General features: G+C 34.7%; 1 protein-coding gene and 1 non-coding gene across 4 annotated transcripts; both read right to left on the bottom strand.

Annotated features, from left to right (window-relative positions):
* Positions 1–150: 150 nt before the first annotated feature.
* Positions 151–6,243, bottom strand: LOC109811540 (protein DMP4). The gene is made up of 2 exons (XR_014432714.1): positions 5,932–6,243; positions 151–812 (listed from the first exon to the last, which is right to left on the bottom strand). It is a non-coding gene; the product is annotated as a protein DMP4 (transcript).
* LOC109811536 (homeobox-DDT domain protein RLT1) lies at positions 5,821–21,213 on the bottom strand. Of its 3 annotated transcripts, XM_083066397.1 has the most exons (20): positions 20,338–21,213; positions 19,827–20,246; positions 19,095–19,174; positions 17,102–17,512; positions 16,898–16,987; positions 16,623–16,787; positions 16,290–16,512; positions 16,113–16,213; positions 15,799–15,885; positions 14,299–14,454; positions 11,183–11,335; positions 10,925–11,080; positions 10,455–10,664; positions 9,694–10,368; positions 9,065–9,616; positions 7,977–8,600; positions 7,759–7,863; positions 7,575–7,659; positions 7,396–7,480; positions 6,990–7,131 (listed from the first exon to the last, which is right to left on the bottom strand). In XM_083066397.1, coding segments are annotated over exons 1-20 (4,551 nt in total). In that variant the 5' UTR covers positions 20,510–21,213; the 3' UTR covers positions 6,990–7,130. The 3 variants fall into 3 exon arrangements, with proteins under 3 accessions (XP_082922514.1, XP_082922516.1, XP_082922523.1); XM_083066388.1 differs by having other exon boundaries at positions 5,821–7,131; positions 7,396–7,659; positions 20,338–21,207; XM_083066390.1 differs by lacking the exon at positions 14,299–14,454 and having other exon boundaries at positions 5,821–7,131; positions 7,396–7,659; positions 20,338–21,205.
* Between the last annotated feature and the right edge of the window lie 6,598 nt (positions 21,214–27,811).

The following is a 27,811-nucleotide window of genomic DNA, read 5'->3' as shown; positions in this document are numbered from 1 at the left end:
TCTATATTAAAAGAAAAACTTGGCATAACATATTGCTTGCGTGATCAAGATAGTGCTTATGTTCTAACTTGTAAATAATGGATTGATGGAGAAGTCTTTCTAGTGCTAAGTTTAAGTTAGGTTTAGATTTCAATACATTAAACGAAGGTATTGGGGAAAAAATTAAATTGAATAATATACGATTTAAATAATGAGTTTTGATGTAATTTGTTCCAAACACAAGACTTGATCAATTAAATTATTTAAATCGGTAACAAAGATGAGTACAAACGAGAATTTGACAATTAATTTGTTGAAAGGGGGAAGCCAATTCCATGTCTCTGGGTAGGAAATGTAACAAAGAACATGCCGCTGAAAACGCCAATACCCACTGGTAATGCTGTGAGGATTTCCTGTGTCTCATTTGACGGTGCTGGAAAGAAGCAGTTCACCACATTCTGATCAAACAATGCAATTGCTGCAAATACCAAAACTGACATTACTGCATGCATGAAATCTATAAACTTTAGGCGATATTTTGCAGAAAGTTGAGGTGGAAGGGTGGTTGATCCATCAATGACCCACAAGCCCCTGAGGGTGGCTAACCCATAACAGATGTTCCGCTTGTTGTCTCTGAAGCTATCAGTTAAACACAGCAAGAAGCACGAGGCACCGCAGAGAGATACAAGTGCAGCAGTCATGACCTTGCTGACAGAGTCACAGTTGCCAATATTTGTGAAGATTGGGGACAGAAGTTGGAAAGCAAGGACTGTACCAGTTGGTAATAGGTTGGCCGAATGGGCAGTGCTCTGAAATGTCTGGATTAAAAGTTTCTATTTTTTAAAAATAGATTCTTTTTTTTTTTTTCACCATTAAATCCCATTTAAGAATCGGTATTTGAACTGTACAACCGCAGGCCGAAAAGAAAGAACTGATTGGGTTCCCCCAATGTTTGCTTATATGACATACAGGCTTTGTCCAACTTCTTTTAAATAGTAAAGCCCAGTATGTTCAGTTCGGGTTTATCCCTGTTCTAGTTATAATTGCTTGCTCATAGCCCATCCCTAATTCTGATTGAACCACCAAAGTTTCTTTCTTCATTTCCGACTTCTGTCTTCTGAGTATGTACCGCAGCACCTCTCAGCAAGCTTATATCATGTATAATTTTCGCTTGGTTTGCAATTTGGATGAATAGAAAAAAAAATTGTATTGATAATGAATTTTTTTAGTGTAAATTTATTGACTTTAAAGTCATAATACCAACATAATGTATATGTATTAAGGTCCATATGGTGGTCAGTATATGATTATAATATAAGAGTAGGATAAACTTTAATCATGTCTAATGTTTTATGCATACCAAGTTAACAAACTCAATGACATTTTTATAATGTATGTCTTGTATAGTTGTGACTAAAAGGATATGATATAAATTATGTTCAAATTACAAAATTATTTTTCATTAAAATTACATTTATAATTTTTAAAAATGTAAAGTCTAATTTAATTGTTAAAAAATTATCTAAATTATAAAAAAAAATATATAATTTTAACTATATTATACATGTTTTTTATTTTGGTAGTTACTTTTCTTTAAACTACAAAATAATTATGCAATTTTTTAATTAAGATTATTATTCAAATAATCTTTAAATTTTATGTACAATAATTATTTATTTTTCTATTTTGATTAATAATATATTTCAAAATTTACATGTCAAAATTATTATAATCATTTTTTTTTTGTTAAGAACTCGCTTTTTTTATTATAGTTTTTGTATGAAAACAATTCTTATATCATGTCATTTACGCTAGAATCCAAAAATTTAGAAGAAAATATTCTTATATCATGTCATTTACGCTAGATTTTGAAGGATTCCGCAAGACTTTCAATCAGGATTTTAATAGATTATGTAAGACTTTTAAGTTATGACTTTAATGGATTCTGTGGGACTTTGTGAAATTTGCAAATACGATAAAAGTTTAAGATTTTTTTTCATACATTCAAATTTAAAAAAAGTCAAAGAGAAAAAAAATAATAACAATGTCCGGATAAATAATAATAATTCTCCATAATATCATGTCATTCTAAATAGCATTACCCACATATATAGCTATACTAGTCCTCCAAGCATTAACATTTTTTCGCTCTTGCTCCTGAGTTTTAACAATAGGCTCAAAATTATGTTTTTCATTAACCGGTAATGTTGAAGATGAAGATTCATCTACCACTCCAATTGAAAATTCATCAGAATGACATTCTTTACGAAGAAAGTTATGCAGTGCTGCACATGCTAAAAATTATTCTAAACAACATTTCAATTTTTTTTAATTTGTGATTTAAAATATTTAATTTATAAATATCTAAATAATTAAAAAAATAGTGGGACAGTTACCCTACTCTCTTATAACTAAATGTGTCCCTTCATTTTATATTGATATGAGTGAAAATTTGTCTTTTATACAATTTTATTCATTTAAAATATCTTAGAAATTTACAAACATCAACTAGGAGAAAAAAAAATATATGAAATTTGTTATAAATATAAAATATTTTTTTTTATTTTTTAATTGCTTTCAATTATTCACTCATGAAAAAATATATTTTAATATTGAATTTTAAGATATTGTAATGTCTTATGTTAATTTTCTTTTTTAAAATATAAAAAACCCTAATTTCTTAATATAAAAATTAAAAAAATAAAATTCATAGCAAAAAAAAGAAAAAATAATTGTTGAGTCAAAAAAGGAGGAGAATAACAGTAACAAATTCAAGAGAGAGAGATTGCAATTTTTGTGCTTAGAGGATTCTTCCCTCAACTAAGATCCATTTTTATCTCATTCTATTCCCAGAAACCCTAACTCAAATTCATTATATATATATATATATATATATATATATATATTGTTCTAATAAATCTAAATTGATTAAAAAATATCTACAGTCTATTATAGAGATCATAATATCAATTTTATCTTTCACTTTTCCCTTTTCTTGACGCATGTTATAAAAAAATTATTACTTAAAAGTTGAATTTTCAAGTGTTTTCTATGTTATATAACTGAGGAACAATCTCAACTTAATAGAGCAAGTCAATTAAAGAGAGCGGAGAGAAAAATAGAGCAAGTCAATGACACTATCACTTATGTATAGAAGTTTCACCAAATAGGAGAACGGAATAAGAATAATAATATAATATTATAAATGAACAGTAGTGCAATATTATTAGCAAGAGAAAAAAATGGAGGAGACATCAGCATAGAAAAAAAAGAGATAAAAAAACTAACTTGAAAATTCTTAAAGTACTTGAAAAGTCACTTCAAACCATCCTCCAAAATTTCATAGGTTTGGATGGAATTGTTTTATAAATTTGGTATTTATCCACTAAAAAATTCCTTCAAAATCCCTCTAATATAACAATCCTTTAAAATTCCTGTATTTTTTAATATCAATGAATTATTTTTAAGTTGTAAAAAGTTTCAAATGAATACCAATAAATTTTAATGAACTCTTTAAAATATCTTGAAAATTCAGATTGAATACCACTAAATTATTTTGAAGTGACATAAAATCCTGATTGAATACCAATAAAATTTTTTACTAAAAAAAAATCTTTTAAAATCTTATAAAATCTTAAACCAATACACCCCCTTAATATATATCAACGTGTAAAAAACACATATATTGTTTCCCAATTACGAATACATAACAAAACAGCGTGCGATACACACAATAGTTTTAACATAAAATTATTTGAATCAGTTTGTGTCGTAAATGCCACTATGCAATAGTATAAGATTTTTTTGGGAAGCAGGTAATTATAATTTAAAAATTCAATGTTTCAAGTTCTAGATTCATTTGCCATGTGTGCTATTGATAATCACAAGAACATTTTTTTAAGACCCTGATGATGTTTTATTGTTGGACAGACACCAACCCATACTGAATAGGCTATGCCGATAATAGTTTGATTGATAAGGAATATATTCTAAATTAAAGCATTATTATAACGATTTGGAGTTAATTTTGGGGACATTGTCATTACAAAATAATATGAAAATAATAAAACATTGCACTATTTTAAAACAACTTTCAGCACCTTAAGATAAAATGACTTTTTGCCTAGACAAGTTAACTTTAAGTAGTTGACTCCAACTACCTCAACTAACCTTTTATTCTATAGTAAAAGAACTCATGTAGCTATTGATCGTTACATTACAGTCAAAATAGTTTGGTGCAAATGATGCAAAAATCATTAATTTGAGGACTTAATGCGGAACTTTTATTTGTGGGATGAGGCTGAAATTTGTGTAGGTTATTCGATGGAATGGAACTTTTATTTTTCTTAATGCGTTGAGATGTGTTTAGCAGCGAGTCACCGACTAAAATTAAATTAAAATTAATTCATATGGACTCTAACTAGGTTTCCTGCAAGATGATATTCCGGATGCATTTTAGAGCATTATTATCCTTCAAAAGTTATGTGACAATCACAAATTCTCTAGGATAACCGAAACTATCTTATGAACATTTTATAATCCTAAAAAAATTACTCCATGCAGTCACAGATTGTAAGTTAGTTCATTATAATCTCAAGTCAGTGAGGAAAAAACAGACAAACTAGTTTTGACAATGAAATTTTAATATATGAAGTTTAATTTTAATTAACGTCTTCAAATAATCGAAGATAATTTTAGCAAGATGCAATGTGATTTTATTGCACAATGGAAATTGAATTGAAAAGAAAGGAAAGAGTTATACTATCTTCATAGCTACAGAGGCGTACATATATATATATGTATGAATGAATGTACATGTTCTATGCTGATTGCTGAACTAAAGTTATTATACATATGTATGATAAAATCCTGGAGAAAAAGTAATTTGAGACTTTTTTTTTCACGAAACACAATAATTTCTTTTTGGTGATGTATGTTGATGAGAATTGGACAACGGAATTGAAGGATCATGATGATTACAACCCTTAATTACTACTCTAAAATTATCTCTTCAAGATTATGAAACTCGTGGCCACAAGTGGACCCTCTTGTGAATTATTGGACTAGTTGAGTCAATAACATCAGTAAACACTTATTTGGGATGGATTAAACTCAAAAACAAGAAGCCATCAGCCATGCTGATTATTTTAATTTCGTGCATTTATTTACTGTAGAAGTAAGCAAATAGGTGTAGGTCCATTAAAATACAGGTGGCACCTTAATATAAAGGTCGCCCAAAAATGCCACCGAAGGTCCTACATTCATCTGGTTTTGTTGGTGTCCTTCTATTTCTAGACAAATCTATTTCATTCTCATTCTCTAATCTCTACTGTTAATATTTTATTCACTATTCAGTGTATTGAAATGTGATTGAATCGTTCCAACCACTCCACAGTGAAGGAACATGGGTGTGGAGTACTATAAGATTTTGCAGGTTGACAAGAATGCCACCGATTAAGAGTTGAAGAAAGCTTACAGAAAGCTTGCCATGAAATGGCACCCTGACAAGAATCCAACCAATAAGAAGGAGTCTGAGACTAAGAGACTAAGTTCAAACAGATATCTGAAGCCTACGAGGTTATCATTAAAGTTTGTTCTCTTTAGATTAGGACTATGGATTAACTTGTTTATGTAGATTATTGTTTGTAGTCCTCTAAATAAGATAATTTTTATTTATTGATGTATGTTTGTCTTTCACAAAAGAAAAATTGAAAACTTTTAGTCTCTTCTATGAAATTAAAAACCATATATTACACATATTCATATAAGAGAAATTAAGAAGGAAATGATTTATTTTTGAAGAATTAAAAGCTAACATTGTCTTATTTGTAGGACTAAGAGTATATTTAACACCTTTTATATTTATTTGCAGAAATAAAGAATCTAAATCAGTGTATTGGTTTGATACAGGTTTTGAGTGATCCTCAAAAGAGGACAATTTTTGATCAATACGGAGAAGAAGGGCTTAAAGGGCAAGTCACAAGTGCCACCTCCAAATACTGGTGGGCCAACATTCTTCCAAACTGGGAATGGCCCAACAACATTCAGGTTCAAACCAAGAAATATACGACATTGTTGCGGAGTTTTTCGGGTTTTCAAGCCCATTTGGAGGTGGTGTGACAGTGGCATGAGCTGTGGTTCCTTTGCTGGAGAAAAATACAAAAACAAAATGAGGCTGGCTACAAGGCCCTCTGCTTCACGATGCTTAAAAAATACAAGGCTCCATTTTGCATGGATAATATACACTAAATCTACTAAACCCATAACCACTTCAAGTCAAGACATGACTTGGAGCTCATGTATTTTGTATAGCTGCAATATAAAAAATGTAATGCAGCTTCAGGTGCAAATCCCTTCATTGAGCGATTAAAAATGGATGTTCTAATCAGAAGAATCTTCAGACAAAGCCGAGTCTGACCCTCCAACATTTACTACCCTATTTGCTATCCCATCTGAACCCTCACTCATAACATCTGCCTCTGAATCCTCCAATTCATTCTCTTCGATGCCATTCTCATTGTCATTATCATCTTCAAAAGCATCCACATCTTCGTCACTCATTCCAACCAAATCCCTACTCCATCTGTTGGAGGGAACACCATTAAAACCTACTTCCCAGTTTCCTTGATCATATTCCACAGCTTGAGCATTGTCGTCATCAGATTCCACCTCTTCAGCACTGTTACTATTGTCAACAACCCCAATGTGTACAGGAGTCATGGGACTTGCCTTTTCGCCATCCCATTCCTCATCGAAGTTTCTCAACGGTTCCCTATCAATCCTGGAGCTATGACTGGCTGTCGTATGACCCAGCAACAAATCTTCAACAGCTCTCTTTCCCACTCTCGGTTTCCTTACAGACCGACCTCGCCCAGCACCTTGTCCTTGTGTTCTTCGTGCCTGATGTTTTAATTTGTGACTTAGATTCTCAGTGACCTTAGCATTCTTGCGTCCACCATCACGTTTGGAATTGTACACTCTTTTAGCCAGCTTTTTACCCCGACCTTGTTCACTAGCCCCCCGTCCACGTTTATTGCCACTTCGTACAATTTTCTTATGAACAGATTTATCTTTAGTGAATTCAATATGGTCAAATTCTGCTGGTTCAACCTCCCTATTAGATTTTGTGTGAGCATATCTCGATGGAAGCTTCTGCAAATAGCAAGTTAGATGCATTAATGTTTCTATTAAATATCATGAGAAATTTCCAAATAAAGATTCGGTCCAAAACATGAAAAAAGGAACATAAATTCAAGAGGAACTTGACATCTAATCTGCTTAGTCGTTTGGATGCGCAATAGCTCAGCCTCAGCATTTTCAGATAAAAATGGAAAGTTGCAGCACTGTTTATGATAACATCGAACCCTGCTATTTAAGACTAAAAGCACTCTACTATAAAGGAAAAATGAGACTCACTATGTATTCTCTTGCTTCTTTCTCCTCACAAGGCTCATGTTCCTCAAACTTTCCGTAGCTGATGGATGAATCAATCTCAAAAAGCCTGAGAGACAAAGCTGCAGTGGTTAGTGGAACCCATGGAAGCACAGCAACAGATTCAGGATCAGTTGAAGCCTGCACAAAGCTTTCTGACATACTGCTTAATCCCAACAATTCATCTGTCGTAGAGAAGTTCGATGACAGAAAATCTCGCCATATTGCTCTCTCAAATAGGGTCAATATCTGCAAAAATAGATTGTTTAATTTACTTACGTCTGAGCAGGCATCTAATGCAGAGATATAGAAGCAAGAACTTTTAAGAATTGAAAGGGCATGCAAAACCTGTAAAAGTTCCTCAACAGAAGATGATTTGCTCAACTTTACACCCCAGTGCTTCCTCATATCATCAGTCCAACTTGTTCCAAATGCTTCAGATAGAACAGATACCTGTAAATCAACATGTGAATACAATATACTCCTCAAAAGTCAAACTATCAGAGGGCACAAAATACCATTTTAAATTTTGATAGAAGGTGAAAGCAGAGTTACCATCAACTCACCTCCATAAAAGCCAACAGGACCTTAAGTAATCTTGTTCGCAAGGGAAGCGAATATTCCAAAAAACAATCATCTTTGGATAACTTATCACGACACTGAAATGCATGTTTAGAAAAATTAAATCCAGTATTCGAGGGAAAAGTCCGGTGGCAGGAATTGCAATGGGAGTCTTCAACAAAATAAGGATTGAGGCAGGCATCACAAATGTCCATCTGAGGTTTGCATCTCTTTATCCCATATTTCATTGCACATAAAACTGATGAATTATAGCATTCTTTCCACAACCACTTCTGAAAATCTTGATATCTTCTCCAGGCAGATTTCTTCTCACACTCAGTTTTCCCAAGCTCAATTTTGAAGGATGATGAAGTTTCAGATGTATCAGGGTTCAAGTCATGAAGGGTACTGCTAGGACTTTCGGATCCAGCATTGTGGTCAGGGATAGAATATGTTTCATTAGCTTCAATTTTAACAGAAACTTCGCCTCTGCTTCCATTCTTGGCACATCGTGCGTTCTTCTTTCGAACATTTTCTTTAAAGGAATTCTCAATCTTTTGCAACATCAAGCGCAAATGAGATTCCCTGATCCCGCGAGAATCCAATGACGTCAAAAGAGCATCAAAGGCCTGCATTGCAATAGTAGAATAAATAATATTGTAACAACTATGACAAAAAAAAAATAAAGTAATTAATTTTTACACAAAATTGGCACCTAAAGATTTAAATGAATCACAAATTCAATAATATTCCCATGGCAGTATCAATAAATTGTTGGTAAAGAAAAAAGGAACTTTGATAAAAGGTTAAAAGATATACAAAAGAGTTACCATGATTCCATGAATATAATAAGGATGGGGCAAATGTCTAAAAGTTAGATGCTATACTCATTCTAATGATCGGATATTGATGGGAAAAAATTAAATTTAGGGGAAAAGTATCTTAGGAATTAGAATGTCTAAAAGTAAAAGGAGACTTGTTGTGTCCTAACATACATGACATTAAAGCATGCACCGACACTGAAATATAATAAACATGTCAAAATCAATGTACAATTTAGTCGATAAGCTTAAGTATAGAATAAACAATTTACCTCTTCAGAATCAATAAGCCTCCACTTCCCATCATGATATTCAACAAAGATCCTGCCAGAACCAGGATCATTGCTGGAAGCAGAAGCAACAAACTGCCAATATCGATTTCGTCTGCGATCTTGGCCAAGGGGTAAAGACCTGTAAACATACATCTCCTCTGCCATGTGGGCAATATAAGATTTCAACTGTGAACGTGATCTTTTTGAATATTGTGCAGGTACCTGAGTATGAGGGATGTCTGCACAAGTACCCGTGCCAAGATCTTGAATTGACGAGGACTTCTCCATAGGCATGTTCTGTGAAACAGGAGCTCCCTTTTGGTTTTCTGCAGTGCTGGGTGATGCTTCATTATTAATATTGTTAATATTAATGTCAAGCATTGGGCTTTGGTTGTCCCCCACAGCTGGATATGTGTATTGTGTTTCAACCTTATTCCCAGTAAGTGATGGAAAATCTGATTTACCAATAATATCATCTTTCAGACGAACTTTATCTATCTGTGCTTCTGCCCACATTTGTTTCTTCAGAGCATTTGCTGATTCCAGTCGATCCTAAAAAACTCTCCATGTCAACTTAAAAACTAAACAAAACTAAACACAAGGTATTCATTACACAGAAAAGAATTCACCTCAAGAACAACACGGATTGAATTTCCTTCATTTGCTACACCAACCAACACGACAAGAGCATTTAGACGCTCCTCTACACTGAGATCAGAATATTCTCCTTCAGCAAGCCCTAGAATCCAGGACTCTCCTGATTTGCTTTCATCAATTTCCATATTATCTTGAACAAGATTTCCAGCATTTAAATCTTCACAAGCAACAGGTTGTCGAGTGACAGAACTGAGACAATCAGCATCTGTAGAAACATTCTTAAGAAAACAAGGTAGATCCGTATCAAACTCATTTTGAATAAGATCTACATTGTGACCCAAATTTTCTTTTCCATTTGATGAGCAAATGTTTGTGTCAACATACTGTTCAGAATTTTGGTTTGCACTTGAAGGATTTACTAAATCATCATCTTCAGGATCCTCGTCAACTTCATCACTTTCTGATTCATCTTCTCTCTCAACATCATCAGCATCTTCACCAGCTAGAAACCCATTTTCAAATATTTGAATTTTCTTTCTTGCTTCTGAAAGAATGTTCTCAGCATCAGAAGGATTCTTCCTGAAAGCAGTCCGTACACAATATGTTGATGGAGCTATTCTTTCAAACAATTTAGTGTCTCTTGTCAAAGCAACAGAAATTGATGCTTCAGGTGTCTTGCTGGTTGTCAAGTCCCGAAGACCAGATTTCTGACAGCAAAAGAGACATAAAAACAAATGTCAGTTTTTCGGAAAGCACTTTATAATTACAGTTAATACAAAGGTAAACCATTCACCTGGATTTTATCTGCAAGCTCTAGTACTGTCAAACCCTTACTACCCTCAAGTGAGAGAACATGAAAAGCTGCAAATTTAACTGTTCCAGGAGTTAACCTGTGCCTTGATCTTCGAGGAGCTAACAGACCTCTCTCTTGCATTTTGGCCACGGCACTTTCAGCTGCTGAACCATTACGGAGTGTAGAAATGATATCTTCGCAACTTTTTCCCTGGAGTTATAAATACATTTTGAACCACCAAATCAAAGGCAGAAAAGTAAGACCAAATTATACATTGTTAATTTAAAATGTGTGCAAAATCATAAATCCTCAGAAAAAGTATTCAATGGCAACAAAAAGCTTTATACAGATCCAGTGAACTGAGATGATATCACAAAATATGTTTCAGACTATAGGCAGCAAAATATGGCAGTCTTCAGTTAACATAGGAATCTGAGCTGAAACTAATACAAAAAATAAAGAAAATGAACCTCGTCTTTATCAATTGCATAGGACCATGTAATATTTCTTTTCTTCAGCTGCGGTCCTAATCCTGCAGATAGTACTAACTGCCGGAAAATTTCAGGCCATGTCAACTGATTCAAGTTCTTCTGCCAATTTCGTATATCAAAGCCCCATGCATATGCCTAAAACATAACAAACACAACATTGTCAGAGTCAACAGTCTAGGATAAATCTATTATTTGTCTTAAAAGGAAAGATAAAATTTAAGATACATTTCAACTTACTCCTTCCACAATCAATGGATGCCCACCTCCGGGATTAGCGGCTCCATTCTGGTTCATCCCTATTCCTGTAGAAGGTGTCCTTGCAACATCTTCAATGTCTTTTATTATCACCTTGAGCAGAGCAACATGTATCTCACCCAACAATCTAGAATCCTGCAATCGAAATGGTTTGAATTACTTGAATCTGAATAATTTTCATGTTATTGAATTGATGGATACAATAAAATAAATAGGCATAAAACATAATCAATCCCTAAAGTTTAGGGATTTAGATAAAACTAACTAAGGAAACTAAACTAGAAATTAGGAGAGGATAAACTAGTATATCTAAACTATATCTTATAGAATTATCTTAACACTCCCCCTCAAGCTGGAGCATATATATCATATGCATCTAGCTTGTTACATATATATGTTATCCTAGGACCTCGTAAAGATTTAGTGAAGATATCTGCAAGTTGATCCTTGGAGCAAACTGAGGAGGTCTTGATGATACCGGAGAGGATCTTTTCTCTGATGAAATGGCAGTCAACCTCTATATGCTTTGTTCTTTCATGAAAAACTGGATTAGAGGAGAGGTATAAAGCTGACTGGTTATCACAAACTAGTTCCATATGACCAACCTTGCAAAACTGCAACTCTTGAATTAAGAATTTTAGCCACAAGAGTTCACATGTGGTGTGAGCCATAGCACGGTATTCTGCTTCTGTACTTGATCGTGCAACAACACTTTGCTTTTTACTCTTCCATGAGACAAGATTACCACCCATGAAGACACAATAGCCTGATGTTGATCGTCTATCACTTGCATCACCTGCCCAATCTGCATCTGAATATCCAACAATGTCTGTATGTCCTCTATCATTGTAAACAAGTCCTTTTCCTGGAGATCTTTTGATGTATCTAAGGATTCGAACAACTGCAAGCCAATGACTCTCACAGGGAGAGTTAAGAAACTGACTTACAACACTCACAGGAAAAGATATATCAGGTCTGGTCATGGTGAGATAATTCAATTTTCCCACTAATCTCTGATATCTCCCTGGGTCAGGATAAGGCTCCCCCTGATTAGGCATAAGCTCCACATTGGGATCCATGGGAGTGTCAACTGGCTTACAATCTATAAGTCCGGTCTCTTCTAGAATATCAAGGGCATATTTTCTCTGAGAAATAGCAATACCGGACTTTGACTGAGCGACCTCAATCCCAAGAAAATAACGTAGGGGACCTAAATCCTTAGTTTGAAAGTGTTTAAATAAATGTTGCTTTAGAGCCTTGATGCCCTCCTAATCATCACCTGTAATCACAATATCATCTACATAAACAACAAGATAGATAAATCTATGTGTCAATGAGCGTCTAAAGAAGACAGAGTGGTTTGCCTCGCAGCGGATCATTCCAAATTCCTGTATAACTTTGCTAAACCGACCAAACCAAGCACGAGGTGATTGTTTGAGGCCATACAAGGACTTTTGTAATTTACATACAAGACCAGACCCCCCTTTAGCAACAAACCCGGGAGGTTGATCCATATAAATCTCCTCCTCCAAATCACAATGTAAGAAGGCATTTTTGATGTCTAATTGAAACAAAGGCCAATGCCTCATAGCAGCCATGGCTAGGAAGAGACGAACTGAGGCCATCTTTGCAACTGGAGAGAAAGTGTCGCTGTAATCCAAACCATATACTTGCGTGTATCCTTTAGCCACAAGACGAGCTTTCAATCTATCCACTTGTCCATTAGGGCCCACTTTAACATTAAATACCCACCGACAACCAACAACAGATTTTCCAGGTGGAGGTGGGACAAGTACCCAAGTGTGGTTGGAGTCTAAAGCTGTCATCTCATCAATCATTGCTTGTCGCCATCCTGGATGGGTTAAGGCCTCCTGTACTGTCTTAGGAATGGTAATAGAGGAAATAGCAGAGACAAAAGCATAATAGGTAGGAGACAAACGATGATATGAAAGAAAGTTATAAATAGGATGAGGATTACAAGTAGAACGACTACCCTTACGAAGAGCAATGGGCAAGTCAACTGAGGTAGGTGGGGCCGGAGTAGGTGAGGAGACTGAAGCAGGAGTAGAATCACATGGCTCAATTGTAGAATCATTGGGAGGAACAACAGTATGTGATCGACGCTCATAGGTTATCCCAAATCGGTGTAGAGGATTGTCAGACCCTGGTAGTGCGCGAGGATCTGGTGCCTCTAAAGTAGCAGGTGTGGTAGGAGGCACACTATGATCAAAATGAGGAATAGGCAATACTTGAGAGAGGAGATCTGAGTCAACCGGAGAGACATCTGTGACAATAAAATATGGTGTATCTTCAAAGAAAGTGACATCTGCACTGGTGTAAAATCGATGCGTAGCAGGAGAGTAACAACGGTACCCCTTTTGGACACAGGAGTATCCTAAGAACACACATTTGATGGCCCGAGCAGACAACTTATCACGTCCTGAGAAAAGATCATGGACAAAACAAGTACAACCAAAGACACGAGGATGAACAGAGTAAAGGGGTTCCAATGGGTATAATAGGGAATGAGGTACTTGATCATTCAAGACAGACGATGACATTCGATTTATTAGATACCCTGCAGTGAGGACAGCATCGCCCCACAACTTTGGGGGTGCATTGGCATTCAATAAAAGAGTACGAGCAATGTCCACAATATGTCTATGTTTTCGCTCAGCTACACCATTTTGTTGAGGTGTATGAGGGCAACTAGATTGATGTAGAATGCCATGAGAAGCCATAAATGATTTGAAGCAATCTGAAAAATATTCTTTAGCATTATCGCTTCGTAAAATCCGAATTACTTTGCCAAATTGAGTTTTGATCTCCGAATAGAAACTTAGGAAAATATTGAATAACTCAGAACGATTTTTCATGAAAAATATCCAAGTACATCTAGAAAAATCATCAATAAAGGTGACGTAATACCTATGCCCCAAAAGAGAAGGAACACGACTAGGACCCCAAACATCAGAATGAATAACATCAAAAGGAGACATAGCTCGAGTATTAACACTATTAGGAAAAGAAGCTCTAACATGCTTTCCTAATTGACACGACTCACACTCTAAAGATTCTAACCGTGAGAGATGAGGTACCATTTTCTTTAATTTATTCAAGCTTGGATGACCCAGGCGACGATGGATTAAACCAGGAGACTCAATAGATGCACATATGGTAGAGGTAGAAGGCTGAAGGTAGTAGAGACCATGTGATTCAGATCCAGCTCCAATCGACTGTCCCGTACTCCGGTCCTGTATCAAGAAAGAATCAAAAATGAAGGTTATGACATAGTTTAGTGACCGAGTCAACTTACTTATAAAAATCAAATTAAAGGACATCCAGGAACTAGTAAAACAGATTTTAATGGTAGTGATGGAAGAGGTGATATTTGACCAATACCAGTGGCTTGGACTTTTGACCCATCTGCAAGAGTGATATGATGTGGAGTTTTAGGTGATGATAGGTTACGGAAAAGGGAGACATTACCAGTTAGGTGATCAGAAGCACCGGAGTCCAAAACCCAAGGTCCAATAGACGTAGAATGAGAGAGACAGACTCTAGAATTACCAGTATGAGCAACAGTGATGGAGGAAGGGGCCTGTTTAGTCGCCTTTAGTTGAAGATACTCTTTGTAATCATCAGCAGATAATGTGATTGGATGATTGCTCTTGGGTTCAATCTTGACTTCTAGAACCGAAGTCGGAGATTGAGCCACTTTGGCAGTAGGTACAATGGAGGTTTCCTCTACCCCCATTACCACGAACACGACCTCGACCACGCCCTCGACTTCCACAGTCAGTTGAACTAGGGATAAAAGAAGAGGGTGTGCCATTCTTGGAAATCTCTGCCATGAAGAGAAAAAGGAGAAGAACAGCAAAAAAAAAAAAAAACACTTCCAAACAATCCGAAAAGACCTCCGAGACAGCAACCAAACAGTCTCGAAATTCCATGGCAGCACCCAAACAACCACGAAAATCCAAACAACAACCAAACGACCACCTACAGTGTGACCCACAACCTAAAAAGGGTCAAAACAAGAAGAGGGAGGGCCGGCGAGTCCAACGGTGCAAACGGCGTCACAAACGGAGGCCTGGAGGGCGTCGCGTGAACCCCACGCGCCGGCGAGTTTTCTGACAAAAACCGCACGTGAGAGTGCGTGAGACACCGTTCTAGAGGCGGCTCGAGACGGAAAGGCCGATCGGCGACCTTTGAACACTCAGGCGGCGTCAACTCCGACAACCGCTGACAAAATTCGAAAAACCCTAGATGCCTTGGTGGCAACTGGGTTAGGGTTTCCAAACCAGGACCAGAATGCTCTGGTACCAACTTGAATCTGAATAATTTTCATGTTATTGAATTGATGGATACAATAAAATAAATAGGCATAAAACATAATCAATCCCTAAAGTTTAGGGATTTAGATAAAACTAACTAAGGAAACTAAACTAGAAATTAGGAGAAGATAAACTAGTATATCTAAACTATATCTTATAGAATTATCTTAACAGAATTGAACATACATAATGAGCAAAGAGTACACAAAAATGCAGTTCATATGCAGCACAAAATCAATACGGAAGGCCAGATTTACTCACATAGTCATGAAATGCCTGTACAAACTCATCAATAGTAAAAGGCCATAATTCAAGGACATCAGCAAAAGTAATCAAGAATTTCCAAACCTGAAATAGAGTAACAGACCACAGCTTTCAAACTTCAAATTCAGAATCCTCAATTAAACATATAAAACAAATAAAAAACATGAATGAACTGACATAAACCACTGTCAGAAACTGTGAAAGGGTAAAAGTCCCCTTTCCCCTATTGACAGTATCAGAACTGGAGATAACAGGTTCAGAGCAACATTAACCTACCATATAACAATAAATGAGTGACAATACCAACATACCATGAGAAGGTTGCCAACATTCTGTTCTGAGTTAATCCAGGGTTGGATGGCAAATGGCTTTCTCAGCTTTACACTTTTGGGTGGAAATACACACAATGAATCTACAGTACAACATGTATCAGTAACAGAACCCAATTACCAAACACTATTGAAAGTAATATCATGATAATTGCTCACCCCTAAATGATTCAAGGTTTTGCAAAGCATCAAGATCAATATGAATAATAGAAGAAAGCCCCTTGCTTGCAGCGGCCAACTCCATCAATTCCAACTGTTCATCCTCAATAAGCTCCATAGATTCTTTAGCCATTCTACGAGCATTTGCCTTCTCAAGGGCAGCTTTCTTCCTCTCTTCCTCTTTCTCCTTGCGAATCTCTTCTTTTAGCCTCTTTTTCTCGGCCTTTTGAAAGAAAGACCACAAGAAAAAGGATAGTAGGGTACATAAAAAATCCACAGATGTTTGAATATTTTTCAAAGGAACGCTAAAACCAACAGTCTTTAAAAACTTACTCTTAAATGTTCTTTCAACAATAATTTTTCCCTTCGTTCCATTTCCCGTCTTTGCTCACGCTTTGATCTTTCCTCTTCTCGTTGTTTCTCACGTATCAACCTCTCTTCTTCCTTCCTTCTTTCACGATCTTGCCTTTCCATTTCTTTCCTCAACCGCTCTTCACTCTGAAGGGGAGAGGGAAAATAGATGGGTAAGCTAAAGATAAGAGGATGCCTTTTAAATTCTACACAACATATGGTGGCACAGTGACAGGCAAAAATCATTTTAATAAAACCTTTCGTCTGAGGTTATCTTGCTTCTCAAGATCTTTTCGCATCCTCATTTCATAGGCTTCAACTTCCTTAGCAACTTTAGCTTCATCACTCTTCATAAATAATGTCAGCAATATATATCATCCTCCGTAAAAATATTGTATTAACGTAGTTAAGGAAACTGACATCAAACAATAATTAGGGAAAAGTACAAATTCAATTAATACCTTCCGTTTCCTCTCCATCCTCAATATTGCATCGTTATGGTTAACTTGGCCACCAGGTAAGGCATAAGAATTTTCTTGTCCAATAATTGGGTGATCAGAAAAGTGAGAGTTCATTCCAGTATTGGTTATGTTTGTGTGAGGTTCCCTTTTGGGTTCTCCATCATTATCTCGAGGAGGAGATGGGTAGGGAATCACTTGCTTTTCCTGTTGAGACAAAAGGCGAACACGAGAAGAATGACCTTGGGGAGCATGAATTCTGGGTTGCTGTTCATTTCCAAGGGGAAAAGGAGTTCTGGTGGGAGCCTCAATTGGATCATGTAAATGAGGTAGGTTCAGTTGTCCAAAAACATCAGATCTAATGCCAGACTGGTTTGGAAGAAAAGGATATTCATGGAATGTCCTTGCCATTGTCTGAAATGGAGACCATTTAAAATCAAAATATCATATAAAACAACCAACCAGCAAGATTTGGACAGTAAGTATAATGTAAATATGCATAAATAATACCAACTTTTTTCACAAACTACTAAAGGAAACTGAGGAAAGACTGTTTGTATTAAAAGAGCATTTAAAAACATTATGGGCATGAAAAGATTGGACAAAATACACCCATGACTAGAATAAAGAATCAAACAGCATACCAAGTGAATACCCAAGTCGAAACATCTACATTAAATCTCTTCCTTTTACACAAAAGAAATCCAAATAAAGGATAGAGATTAAAGTAATAATATGCACCATATCACAACTCGAGCTGATAGATCCAGCATGCCATTCACAAAAATGTGAAGTCATAAAGTACATAATAAGAAAAGGAATACCATTATATACAACATGAAGGAAAAGCATTTAAAAAGGCACCAATCTTGATAACTAATTCACACAATCATGATTAAAAAAGGGTTTTCTTTTGACATGTAGCTCAATCATAGTTATCAATTCCAGACACCAATGTGTAGCAACTGGCACTGGAAATGCTATATAGCAGGATAGAGCATAGCAAGACAAACACTACTTTAAAATTTTGTATGCATATACATAATTGATAAATATAACCAATTAATACTATATACTTGGTTAAATAAATAATGCTCCAAAATTATAATCAATTCCCAAATGATGGAAAAGTGGCAGGAGACAGTGAAGGTACAAAGGTAAGTAAACAGATCAACAGAGAGAAGACATGGCCTATTTTGTTTCTAAGTGAAGGCCACACCACATTAACAGTGACCTGAGATGCAGTGATCTCTCGCAAAGATGGCTGGGCTGACAGAAGACGTGCTTCGATGAGAAGAAAAAGAGAGAACTGAGGAATGTCTTATTCATTGACGAAGGGGGGATTAGGGTTTTATATTTTTCGGTCTGACCGAGGCTAAATGTCATTTTTATACTGGAGCAGGGGTAAAATTGGAATTTTGTCACACATCAAGATTGCACCACCATTGTGTGCAACAGACCCGGTGACCCACAATCTGGGCCACAATAACGAAAACACTACGCAATGGCCGCTCCACACAATATTAAGCGTTATCAATATAACCCAGAGCTCGATACATGACTAATTTGATGGAAAATGGGATACTAAATCTTGGGCTTAGGCCCAACAATTGGGATGAAGACCACAAAGATAAATTATTGGATCCAAGTCCAATGAAACCAATGGTCTGGAAGGCTTATTCCAGAAAGCAGAAATGAGAGCTTGCAAGGAAGTTAGGGAGGAGTATGCCTAGGTGCCACATTTATTATGGAGGGAGAATTATAGTGATTGGAGTGGACAGCGTGTTTTAGAGGAAAGTTGTTATTGAGAGAGGACTCGAGGTGCCTTGAGCTCTGGTTGATGAGAAATGTGCTTGTATTGAATTTCATTTTTTGGTTCAATTCCAGTAGTAATATGCAGTTGTTTCCTTTCATGAATATTCTGTGTCCTATCATTATTATTATTATAATCTTACAGACCAAAACACCAAGTAGTTATACCATAACAAAAGCTAACCTTGTTTGTCCTATGATCATGTCTTTCGTATATTTTACCATCATAGGCAAGACTAGGCCGCTTCTGTTGTTCCGTAACAGCTGCACCAAAAGAAAATAGTTAGTGAGCAGTCAAAAATAAAAGGCACACGCACCCGTCACAAACAATTATTCATCAAGTCAACCCTCACTTTGCTATCTAATATTGCAAGTGTTGGTCATTTTAATCCCTTCACTAAAACTTCACCTTTGGTCCCAAAACTTCAATAAACATAACTCATGCTAACCCTTATCCATAAACATCTACCATCTAATGTGAATGATACAATATTGAGGATTAAAATGTGAGTTTACTCACTATTTATCAGCAACTCATAACATAATGCTTCTAACAATACTTCGAGGATGAAAAAATCAGCCGATGACAAGCAAATCTAAAAACAAAGACTTTCATCCCTCCTTACAATGATACTCTAAAACAGAAAACCGAAGAAACTAGTTTACAAAATAAAAACGACATACATATGAAAAATAGAAACTCTGTAATCAGCTTAATACCTAAGCAGAGCTGTACAACGAAAAACAATAACCAAGGCATCCAAAACAAGTTCAGTAAAGAGCTGAATTGCACGTGCCATCATAAACATACAAACAGAAGGTAAAATAGAAAACAAAGCATCATACATTGATAGAGTTCACTCAATTCAACTCAAGTACACAACCATTGAACAAGTCAAAGAATCAAGGAACATACCTAATGGTGCCCCAAATGCATCCGGCGGCAAAGGATCAAACTCCACTCCAAGAATGGGTCCATGTTCCCTCAATGGCTCCCCCAACTGAGCCTCCACACAAGCAATTGCTCTAAGCTCCATTATAGTCTGCGGCGACTCATAGTAGCCCCGAGGCACCACATTCCTCAACTCCGAGCGGTTAAACGGGCTGGATCCTGAACCCGACCCGGATCCGTATTCAGTACCCACTTCCAGACCAAGCCTGGGCTCCTCCGCCAGCGGAGAATCCGGCAACGCCGCCGCCTTACGCGGCTTCTTCGACGGCAAGTCCTTCTTGTCCTTCAAACGCCGGTGACAGAACCACATCTGCAACTGCCGATCCGACAAGCCCAACTTCTCCGACAACTCCGCCCTCGTCGCCTCCGACGGGTAATTCTCCACTAACCAAAAACAAAAAACAAAAAACAAAAAAGTGAGTGAAGAAAAAACCTAAAAATTGAAGAAGACAAAAGAAAAGAAGCGTTAACGAACCAGCATAAGCTTTCTCGAGCGTCTCAAGCTGAAACGGTGTCTTCATCTGGCGCTTGGGCTTGCTGAGACCCTCACTGGAATTTCCAATTTTGCTGTTACTTTCATTGTTGTTGTCGTTCTCGTTGCTGTTCTCCTCTCTCTTGACGGCGTCGTTCTCCGCCTCGGCCTCCATCGATCGCGATCGAACCTCTTTTCCCCCTTCAAACCCTAGGAATCCAGAACGAAGCCACAAAAAGAAACCAGCGCAGACCAGAAAAAGAAAAAATAATTAGGGCAATAGAATAGAATCGATTTTGGTGTTTCTTTGTTTTTATTTATTTTTGTCATCCCAAATTTCTCTTCGAGAAACCAAAAATTCCGTGATAGTCAAGGAATGGAAAGGCACACAATTATTATCCGCTGATGAAAAAATAAATTGAAAAGAAAGAACATTGAAGATGAAGAATAAAACAACAAAATCCAAACCAAATTATATAATAAATCAATAATAATAAGGGTGGTAATTGATATTCATATTCATAAACAAAAATATTAAACCAAAAACAACAGTCGCTGATGACTCCTATAACTACAACACCTTCACCACTTTTCATATTTATTTTCCTTTCGTTATTAATTACTTTACTATAATAATATTCTTAATCTGTTTTTTCTTTTTTTTTATCGCTTTTATGAACGAACGGTGTGATCATTGATGATGCTCGTGTCAAACAGGAGGGCCAGCTAAAAAACAAAACAAACTCAAACCCAACGAATGAAGAATGCTTTTTTTCTTTTGTTTATGTTTCTAAATTTTGTTTTTTTTTTAATTAACTAAAAATGAATTGTTTCTCTCACTGGTCACTCTGCGTGTGTTGTGTGCATCCCATTTTCTCCCCCACGTTGTTTTAATTTGGATGAACTTTTAATGCCGAGGTTCTTTCTTTTTCTCAGGGTTCGATTTTTCTGTCGTTGAATTTTCTTTTGATTTTGTTTTTTTTATTATTTTATATTACTTTTGACCAATTGGTTAAGTGGCCTAAGGAATTGGAGAGAGAAGAATTACTGAACATGTGTTTTGTTCAAGGGGTGTGTTGGATTGGTTCTTTAGAAAGTGTTTTTGTTTCGAGGGCTCAGTTTTTAGTGATTTTAGATATTCTCGTGCAATGATCGTATCGATGTTTAAGGTTCATGTTGTTGTGGGCCCCATTATGGTTCTTCTGGCTGCCACACATCACCAAGCGGGCTTTTCATTGGACTTCCAGTGTGTTTTGGGCCTGCAAGAATGGTCTCAAGAATCATCAAGTTTCTCTCTTCCATTGACCAAAAAGAAAAAGCATTTATGATTGGGAAAAAGAGATCTCATTACAATGACCAAAACACTTTACTAAAGCGATAAATTAAATTCTTCAACAAAAATTAATTATTAAAATAATACATCACAACAAGAAGAATAATATGGACCCTAAAATAGTTATTACAACAAATAATTAGATACATTTTTTTTTTATATTTAGACTGTGGAGTTATATAAAATTAAAGAGTTTTTCTTCTCAAAATGTAATATAATTTGAGATTGTAGACACCCAATTTTGTCCGGAGCATACAAACAAAGAAATGGACTTTCATATTCAATGAAAAGGAGCTCCCAAGTATAGAAACAACCGGACATGACAACAAGGAAGCTTGAAGCCCAAAAAAGTTGTTTTTAGTAGCCCAGAACGGGCTGTTCCAAAATCGGAACGAACCATTCCAAGTTACTAAAAAAACCTAAAACCTTAGTTTAAAACAGGTCATTTCAGCATAGGCAGTTACATGTAAAACTCAACCCTAGAACAGACCGTTATAGTTTAAGAACGGACCGTTGCAGATGCGAAATTAACACATAACGTACAGATCCAAAACGGGTCGCTCCGAATCTGGAACGAGTCATTCTGGTCAATTCTGATGTCTATAAATAAACGACTCAGGCACAGTTTTCAGGACCTGAAAATTTCAGACAAAACTCCTTTGAGCTCGAAATTTCTCTCTCTCTCTCTCCATCCTATTGTATTTCTTGATATTTGTGAGGTATATTGTAGTGTGAAAGGTTGTCACAAAGCACCTAGAACTTCCATATTTGGAAGATCTAACAAAGCTTGCTACAAGGTATTTCAATCAATCTTTTCCTCTCTTTTATTTCTGATCTTTAATAGTCTTCTCTCTATTTTATTTTTCATCTTTAATAGACATTGTTATAACAAAAGCAATCATGTAGACATTTCAGGATCAATTGTGTAACTTCAATTTCAAGCATGTAAATAACTATTGATAAAGGAGATTAAATATTTAACTTGTTAATTCTTACTATACTAACTTCATCACAATGGTATCGATTGAGGGCATTATAGGGGTGCTTAATATCTTCCCTACACGTAACCGACCCCCGAACCCAATTTTGGTTATCAAGGCCATTATTGGACTTTCGAAAACTTTTTCTTTTTCCAATGTTTTGAGTAAAACATCAGTGGCGACTCCTAAGAACCTATTTTTCAAAATCATTAATCAAGGATTAGTCTGGTGTCCAGGCATTCCTTAATTGATGAGATTTTCGAAAGGATGTCTAAACCATAGGTCGCAAGATAAAAAAATTTTGGGTTGCGACAAGGACCAATTCAACATTTGAATTTTTTTTTATCATCTTTGAATCGTACATTGTTTATGAGTCTATGATAATAGTTTGAAATTTGGTTGGTGTGTGGACACTTTCTAAGTTCTTGAAATTTGCTAAATCAATTATAATATGTGATATAAGATGAGGTATTCAACTTATGGTCAAGGGAAGAAATGATTCAACAAACAAAAGTGTGTCAATCCTCACTTCGAGGGATTAAGTCAAATGGTATAAGTTTGGTCAATAGATGCAAAGTTTGTCATAAATATTTGTAATTTTTTCTTTTATTTTTAATAATAGTGGTAGAAAAAAAAAATAATAACATCCCTAATCTTGTTAAATACACCTTAAGAACTTGTGATTTTTCTTAAGTAGTACATGTGTGGTCCTCATTGAAAAACATTTTAAGTTTGAATTTTATGTACTCAACAAGAAAATATTACATTAATAGTATTCAACTAAATGTTATTAATTCATTTGTGGGATAATTCATGAATCATCAAATCGTGTGAATATGTGATTTAAGTAATTTAAAAAATAATAATTTTAACATAACTTTTGACTCAGGTTAATTAGATAATAAATAACTTTTGATGATTCAAGTAATTCATATTTTTTCTAGGATTTTAATAGGCATCGAGAAAGAGAGACATACACTAAACATTGATGGACATGATTTAAGATAAACTATTTGTTCACTTGGTGATTATTAAGATGAATATATGTGTGTATTATATATATATATATATATAAGGAAAATCATTCCATAGACTCTTGCTACTTCAAACATGGATTCCCTCCCGATTTCAAATTCAAAAACAAAGGGAACTTTGCTTCCCTAAACACTATCAGCAGAAGGGGTGGCAAATCGAGTCAGCACAGCCCGGTCCGCCAATAGCCCGTCAAAAATGGGCCAGCCTAGGTTGGGCCGTCAATAGAAAAACACGTTGGGATAGCTAGCCCGCCCCGCCTAAGGACGGGCTAGCGGGTCGGCGGGCCAGCCCGCATACCACAAAAAAATATTACAAAAAAATTATTAAAAAAAATTATGTTCAAATAAAAAAAAAACTGCTAGAAATAAATAAATATAATCATATGAAATTAAAAACTAATACATTTTATATATAATATATGTTCAACAAAAAAAAATTACAAACTTATAACAAAATCAAATAGAAATTAGTCCACTTACACCAAAATCAAAACCAAATTATAGACTTACAAATTACTAATAAACTAAATTTTTGATCGTCCACAAAACAAGTCCAAACACAATTAATCAACTTTATCAAGAACATTAGAAGCTCCATTATAAGATAAATAAATTAAAATAAAAAAAATTAAATATAAAAAATTTAAAATATGCAGGTTGGCAGGTTGTGACAGGCCAGCCCGCTATTTGGCCCAACGGGCTGACAAGTTTGGCGGGTTGAAATATTGGACCCGGTCCGCTAATTTTTGGCGGGCTAACAAGTCGGCCCACGGGTCAGAGCCTATTTTGCCATCCCCAATCAACAGTAAGGCTCCCAATACTCAAGTTAGTGAGATTTCAATAAAACAAAACAAAAAATTATTATATATTTAAATAAAATATTATTCTAAAAAGGTTTAATAAAAAAAATAAAATATTTAAATTATAAAAAATATTATTCTAAAAAGGTTTAATTATATTTTTAATTATCTAAATTTAAGGTAATTATCTTTTTATCCCTCAAATTTAATGGTAGTGTTTGTAGACTTTATACTGTTAAAAATATTGTCTTAGTCCTTATATATAATTTTTTTGACTTTCAAATTTAAATATATGTGTTTTTAGTTTCAAAAAATATAAAAATTATTATTTTAGTCCTCAAATTTAAAATTTATACTTTTAGTATTTGTAATTTTTTTAAAAATATTGTTATAATTTTCTATGACCATTAATAACATAATTGACGATAACAAACTGAAATAATAATATAGTATTAATTGACTTAATGTGATATTTTTGTTCACAATGACAATAATAAAAGAATTTATTGCGACCTATAATTATAAATGACATTTGAATAGATAGACTAAAATAATAATATTTTTTATATTTTGAAGACTAAAAATACAAGTTTTAAATTTTATATATATCTTAAATTCTGATGACTAAAAACATAATTAAGTCTTTTAAAAAAATAAATTTATTAAATTAAAAATATTTAAATTATACTAATATTTTAGTCTATGCAGTGCACATGCATGTTTATTATATAATTAAATTTTATAATAAATTGAATATAAATAAACTTATGCTTTAACATATAAATTATTTTTGAAAACAAATAATCAAACGTACATTAGTAAGACGGGACAACTAAGTAAATAAATAGTAAATCTAATATGTTTTTTATTTCTTAATTTTTAAAAATTTTATTTTTAGTTATTCAATTAAATTTATTTAATTTATTCTTCTTTACACCGATTCAATTTAGTTATAAATTATTTTTCTTAGGAGCAACAGTTCTCAACACTAATAATGATCATAAAAGCATACAACTGTTGCACTTGTGTTTTTTCCTGAATAATCAACGAACAACTGGATTTACAAAATAAATTCAATTTCTTTTAATGTGGTAATGGTATTGTTGGCTCACTCACATATGAGGGTTGTCATTATAGATTTTAATCAAGTTTATGAATGAGTATGCAGGCCTATGAAAATTAGTTTTTTTTTCCAGTTCCTATTCACATGGTCTATACAATATCTTGAAATTGATAATTAAATATTGGTTAAAAACCTAATTTAGTTCCTTATAATATTTTTTTGTTTCAATTTAGTCCCATTTTAATTTTTGGTATCAATTTGGTCCCTAATAATTTAAATTAGTGCAATGTCAGACTTCCGTCTAAATTATTTAAACGGAGTTAACTGGATGCCACATAGATGCATACGTGGATGCCAAATTTTTTTAATAAATCTGGACCAGAACGGCCCGTTCTGGTTCCAGAATGCCAAACACAAACGGTCGATGATTATAGTTCACGCCCGTGATTCTAAATCAATGTTGTGAATCGTGCAAGGAAAAAGACCCAAGGTACAAAGTATTTCAAACACTGAATTTGGTAATATTGTCAATGGGGATTGATAACTTCAATTGCTAAACATTTGGGCTATACAGTGTATCATTAAGGACAATGCAGTGTATCACTAAGGACAATGGTGGTAGGTTTTATTTCATTGTTAGTCAAACTGGAGTGTATCACTTACTACCAAATTGACACTATACAGTCAAGGATGAAACAACATGTTATTTTCCCTTGAAGTCATTGACTGATGTACCCCAACAACAACAATCTATTCTTGAGGAGATACAACCTGAAATAGAGAAAGAGGACACACAAGATCAACATTTCACCACACAACCACATGTACAGGTAGATAATGTTGATATCCTGTCAGTCATTCAGTGTTATATGGTGGATAAGATGTATTATTGGCACCTTCAACATTATCCATATGATTTCCCTTCTTAGTAATTTCTTTGAACTTTCTTAGTATATGTTATGTTATGAATTTTTGTTTTCAGTCTCTGAACCATATTTCTGTCTTTGAATTTATGTTATATTATGAATTTTTATTTTCAATTTTTGAACCACATAGCGACATTTTGTTGAATGTACGTATGTGGTTGGCGTTCTGGAACGACCCGCTATGAATCCAGAATGACCTGTTCTAAAACCAGAATGGCCCGTTCTAGTTTTAGAACGGCCCGTTCTGTTGCACTCGTGTTGTGTTAATTTTGCATCTGGAACGACCATGACCCGTTCTAGTTTTAGAACGGCCCGTTCTGTTGCACTCATGTTGTGTTAATTTTGCATCTGGAACAACCCGTTCCAGATGCAAAATTAACACACAACATGTGCAACCAGAACGGGTCGTTCTGGTTCCAGGTACATTAAATAAATTTGGCATCCACCTATGCATCTACGTGGCATCCACGTGGCCAACAGTTAATTCCGTTTAAATAATTTGGACGGAAGTCCGACATTACACTAATTTAAATTATTAGGGACCAAATTGAAACTAAAAATTAAAGTAGGACTAAATTGAAACAAAAAAATATTATAAGGGACCAAATTAGGGTTTTAACCTTAAATATTCATTTGTGCTCATGAAACGACTTTTCAAGTTTTAGACTTTTTTATTTTAATTTTTGCTTTAATATTTTATGTTAAAATTATGAGTTAACCAAAAAAGGGGTGAATTGAGTTTTCAAAGTTTTTTACACAATTTTTCTTAGTTTTTTTAAAAATTTTCTTAATTTGTTTAAGAAGTGTGTTGACTTGTAACTTTTAGATAGGATTCTTAGTTCATATTTAATACAAGCTTAGATTCATTAAATTTTTAATGTAATGAACATGTCTAACAACACATATCAATAAATATGAAAATAAAAATGCAGGAATATGAATTCAATAGTATGGAGAAAGAATAATGCATAACCAATTTTATATTAATTTAGTCACATCTACTTGTGATCTACATCTAGTCTCTAATCAACCCGATTGAGATTTTTCACTAATCTTAAATGTCAAAACTTTTACAATCACAATACTATATGCAATACATTTCTACACTATTAAATAACATACTTTGTGAATCCCAATAAGCACCTACTTGTAATACCTCACTACAAGATTTTTTCCACTTAAGAAACATATTTAAGATAACTACAATTATATAAAATTAATGGAACAAATTCACCTAATTTACAAATCAGATCAAAGAAGGTGAAGCAATCATGTAGTTTAACCTTTCACCCTACAAAGATGATGATCAACTAACTTCTTTGAACTTTTTTGAGATTACCA

The sequence above is a fragment of the Cajanus cajan genome, chromosome 1 (assembly GCF_000230855.2).
Source record: "Cajanus cajan strain Asha chromosome 1, NIPB_CcT2T_4, whole genome shotgun sequence".
NCBI classification, from domain to species: Eukaryota; Viridiplantae; Streptophyta; class Magnoliopsida; order Fabales; family Fabaceae; genus Cajanus; species Cajanus cajan.
Note: the sequence above shows the minus strand (reverse complement) of the source record. Positions and strands in the feature narration are given on the sequence as shown.

Bases quoted from the DNA above. Each gene is read 5' to 3' on its own strand.
- LOC109811536 (XM_083066388.1), bottom strand. From the start codon at position 20,509: ATGGAGGCCGAGGCGGAGAACGACGCCGTCAAGAGAGAGGAGAACAGC. The intron at 8,601-9,064 runs GTAAATTGTTTA...ATTGCAATGCAG, and splicing joins GGCTTATTGATTCTGAAGAG to GCCTTTGATGCTCTTTTGAC. The intron at 7,660-7,758 runs GTTTTGCATGCC...CTATTTTTGCAG, and splicing joins CTGTTGAGGAACTTTTACAG to ATATTGACCCTATTTGAGAG.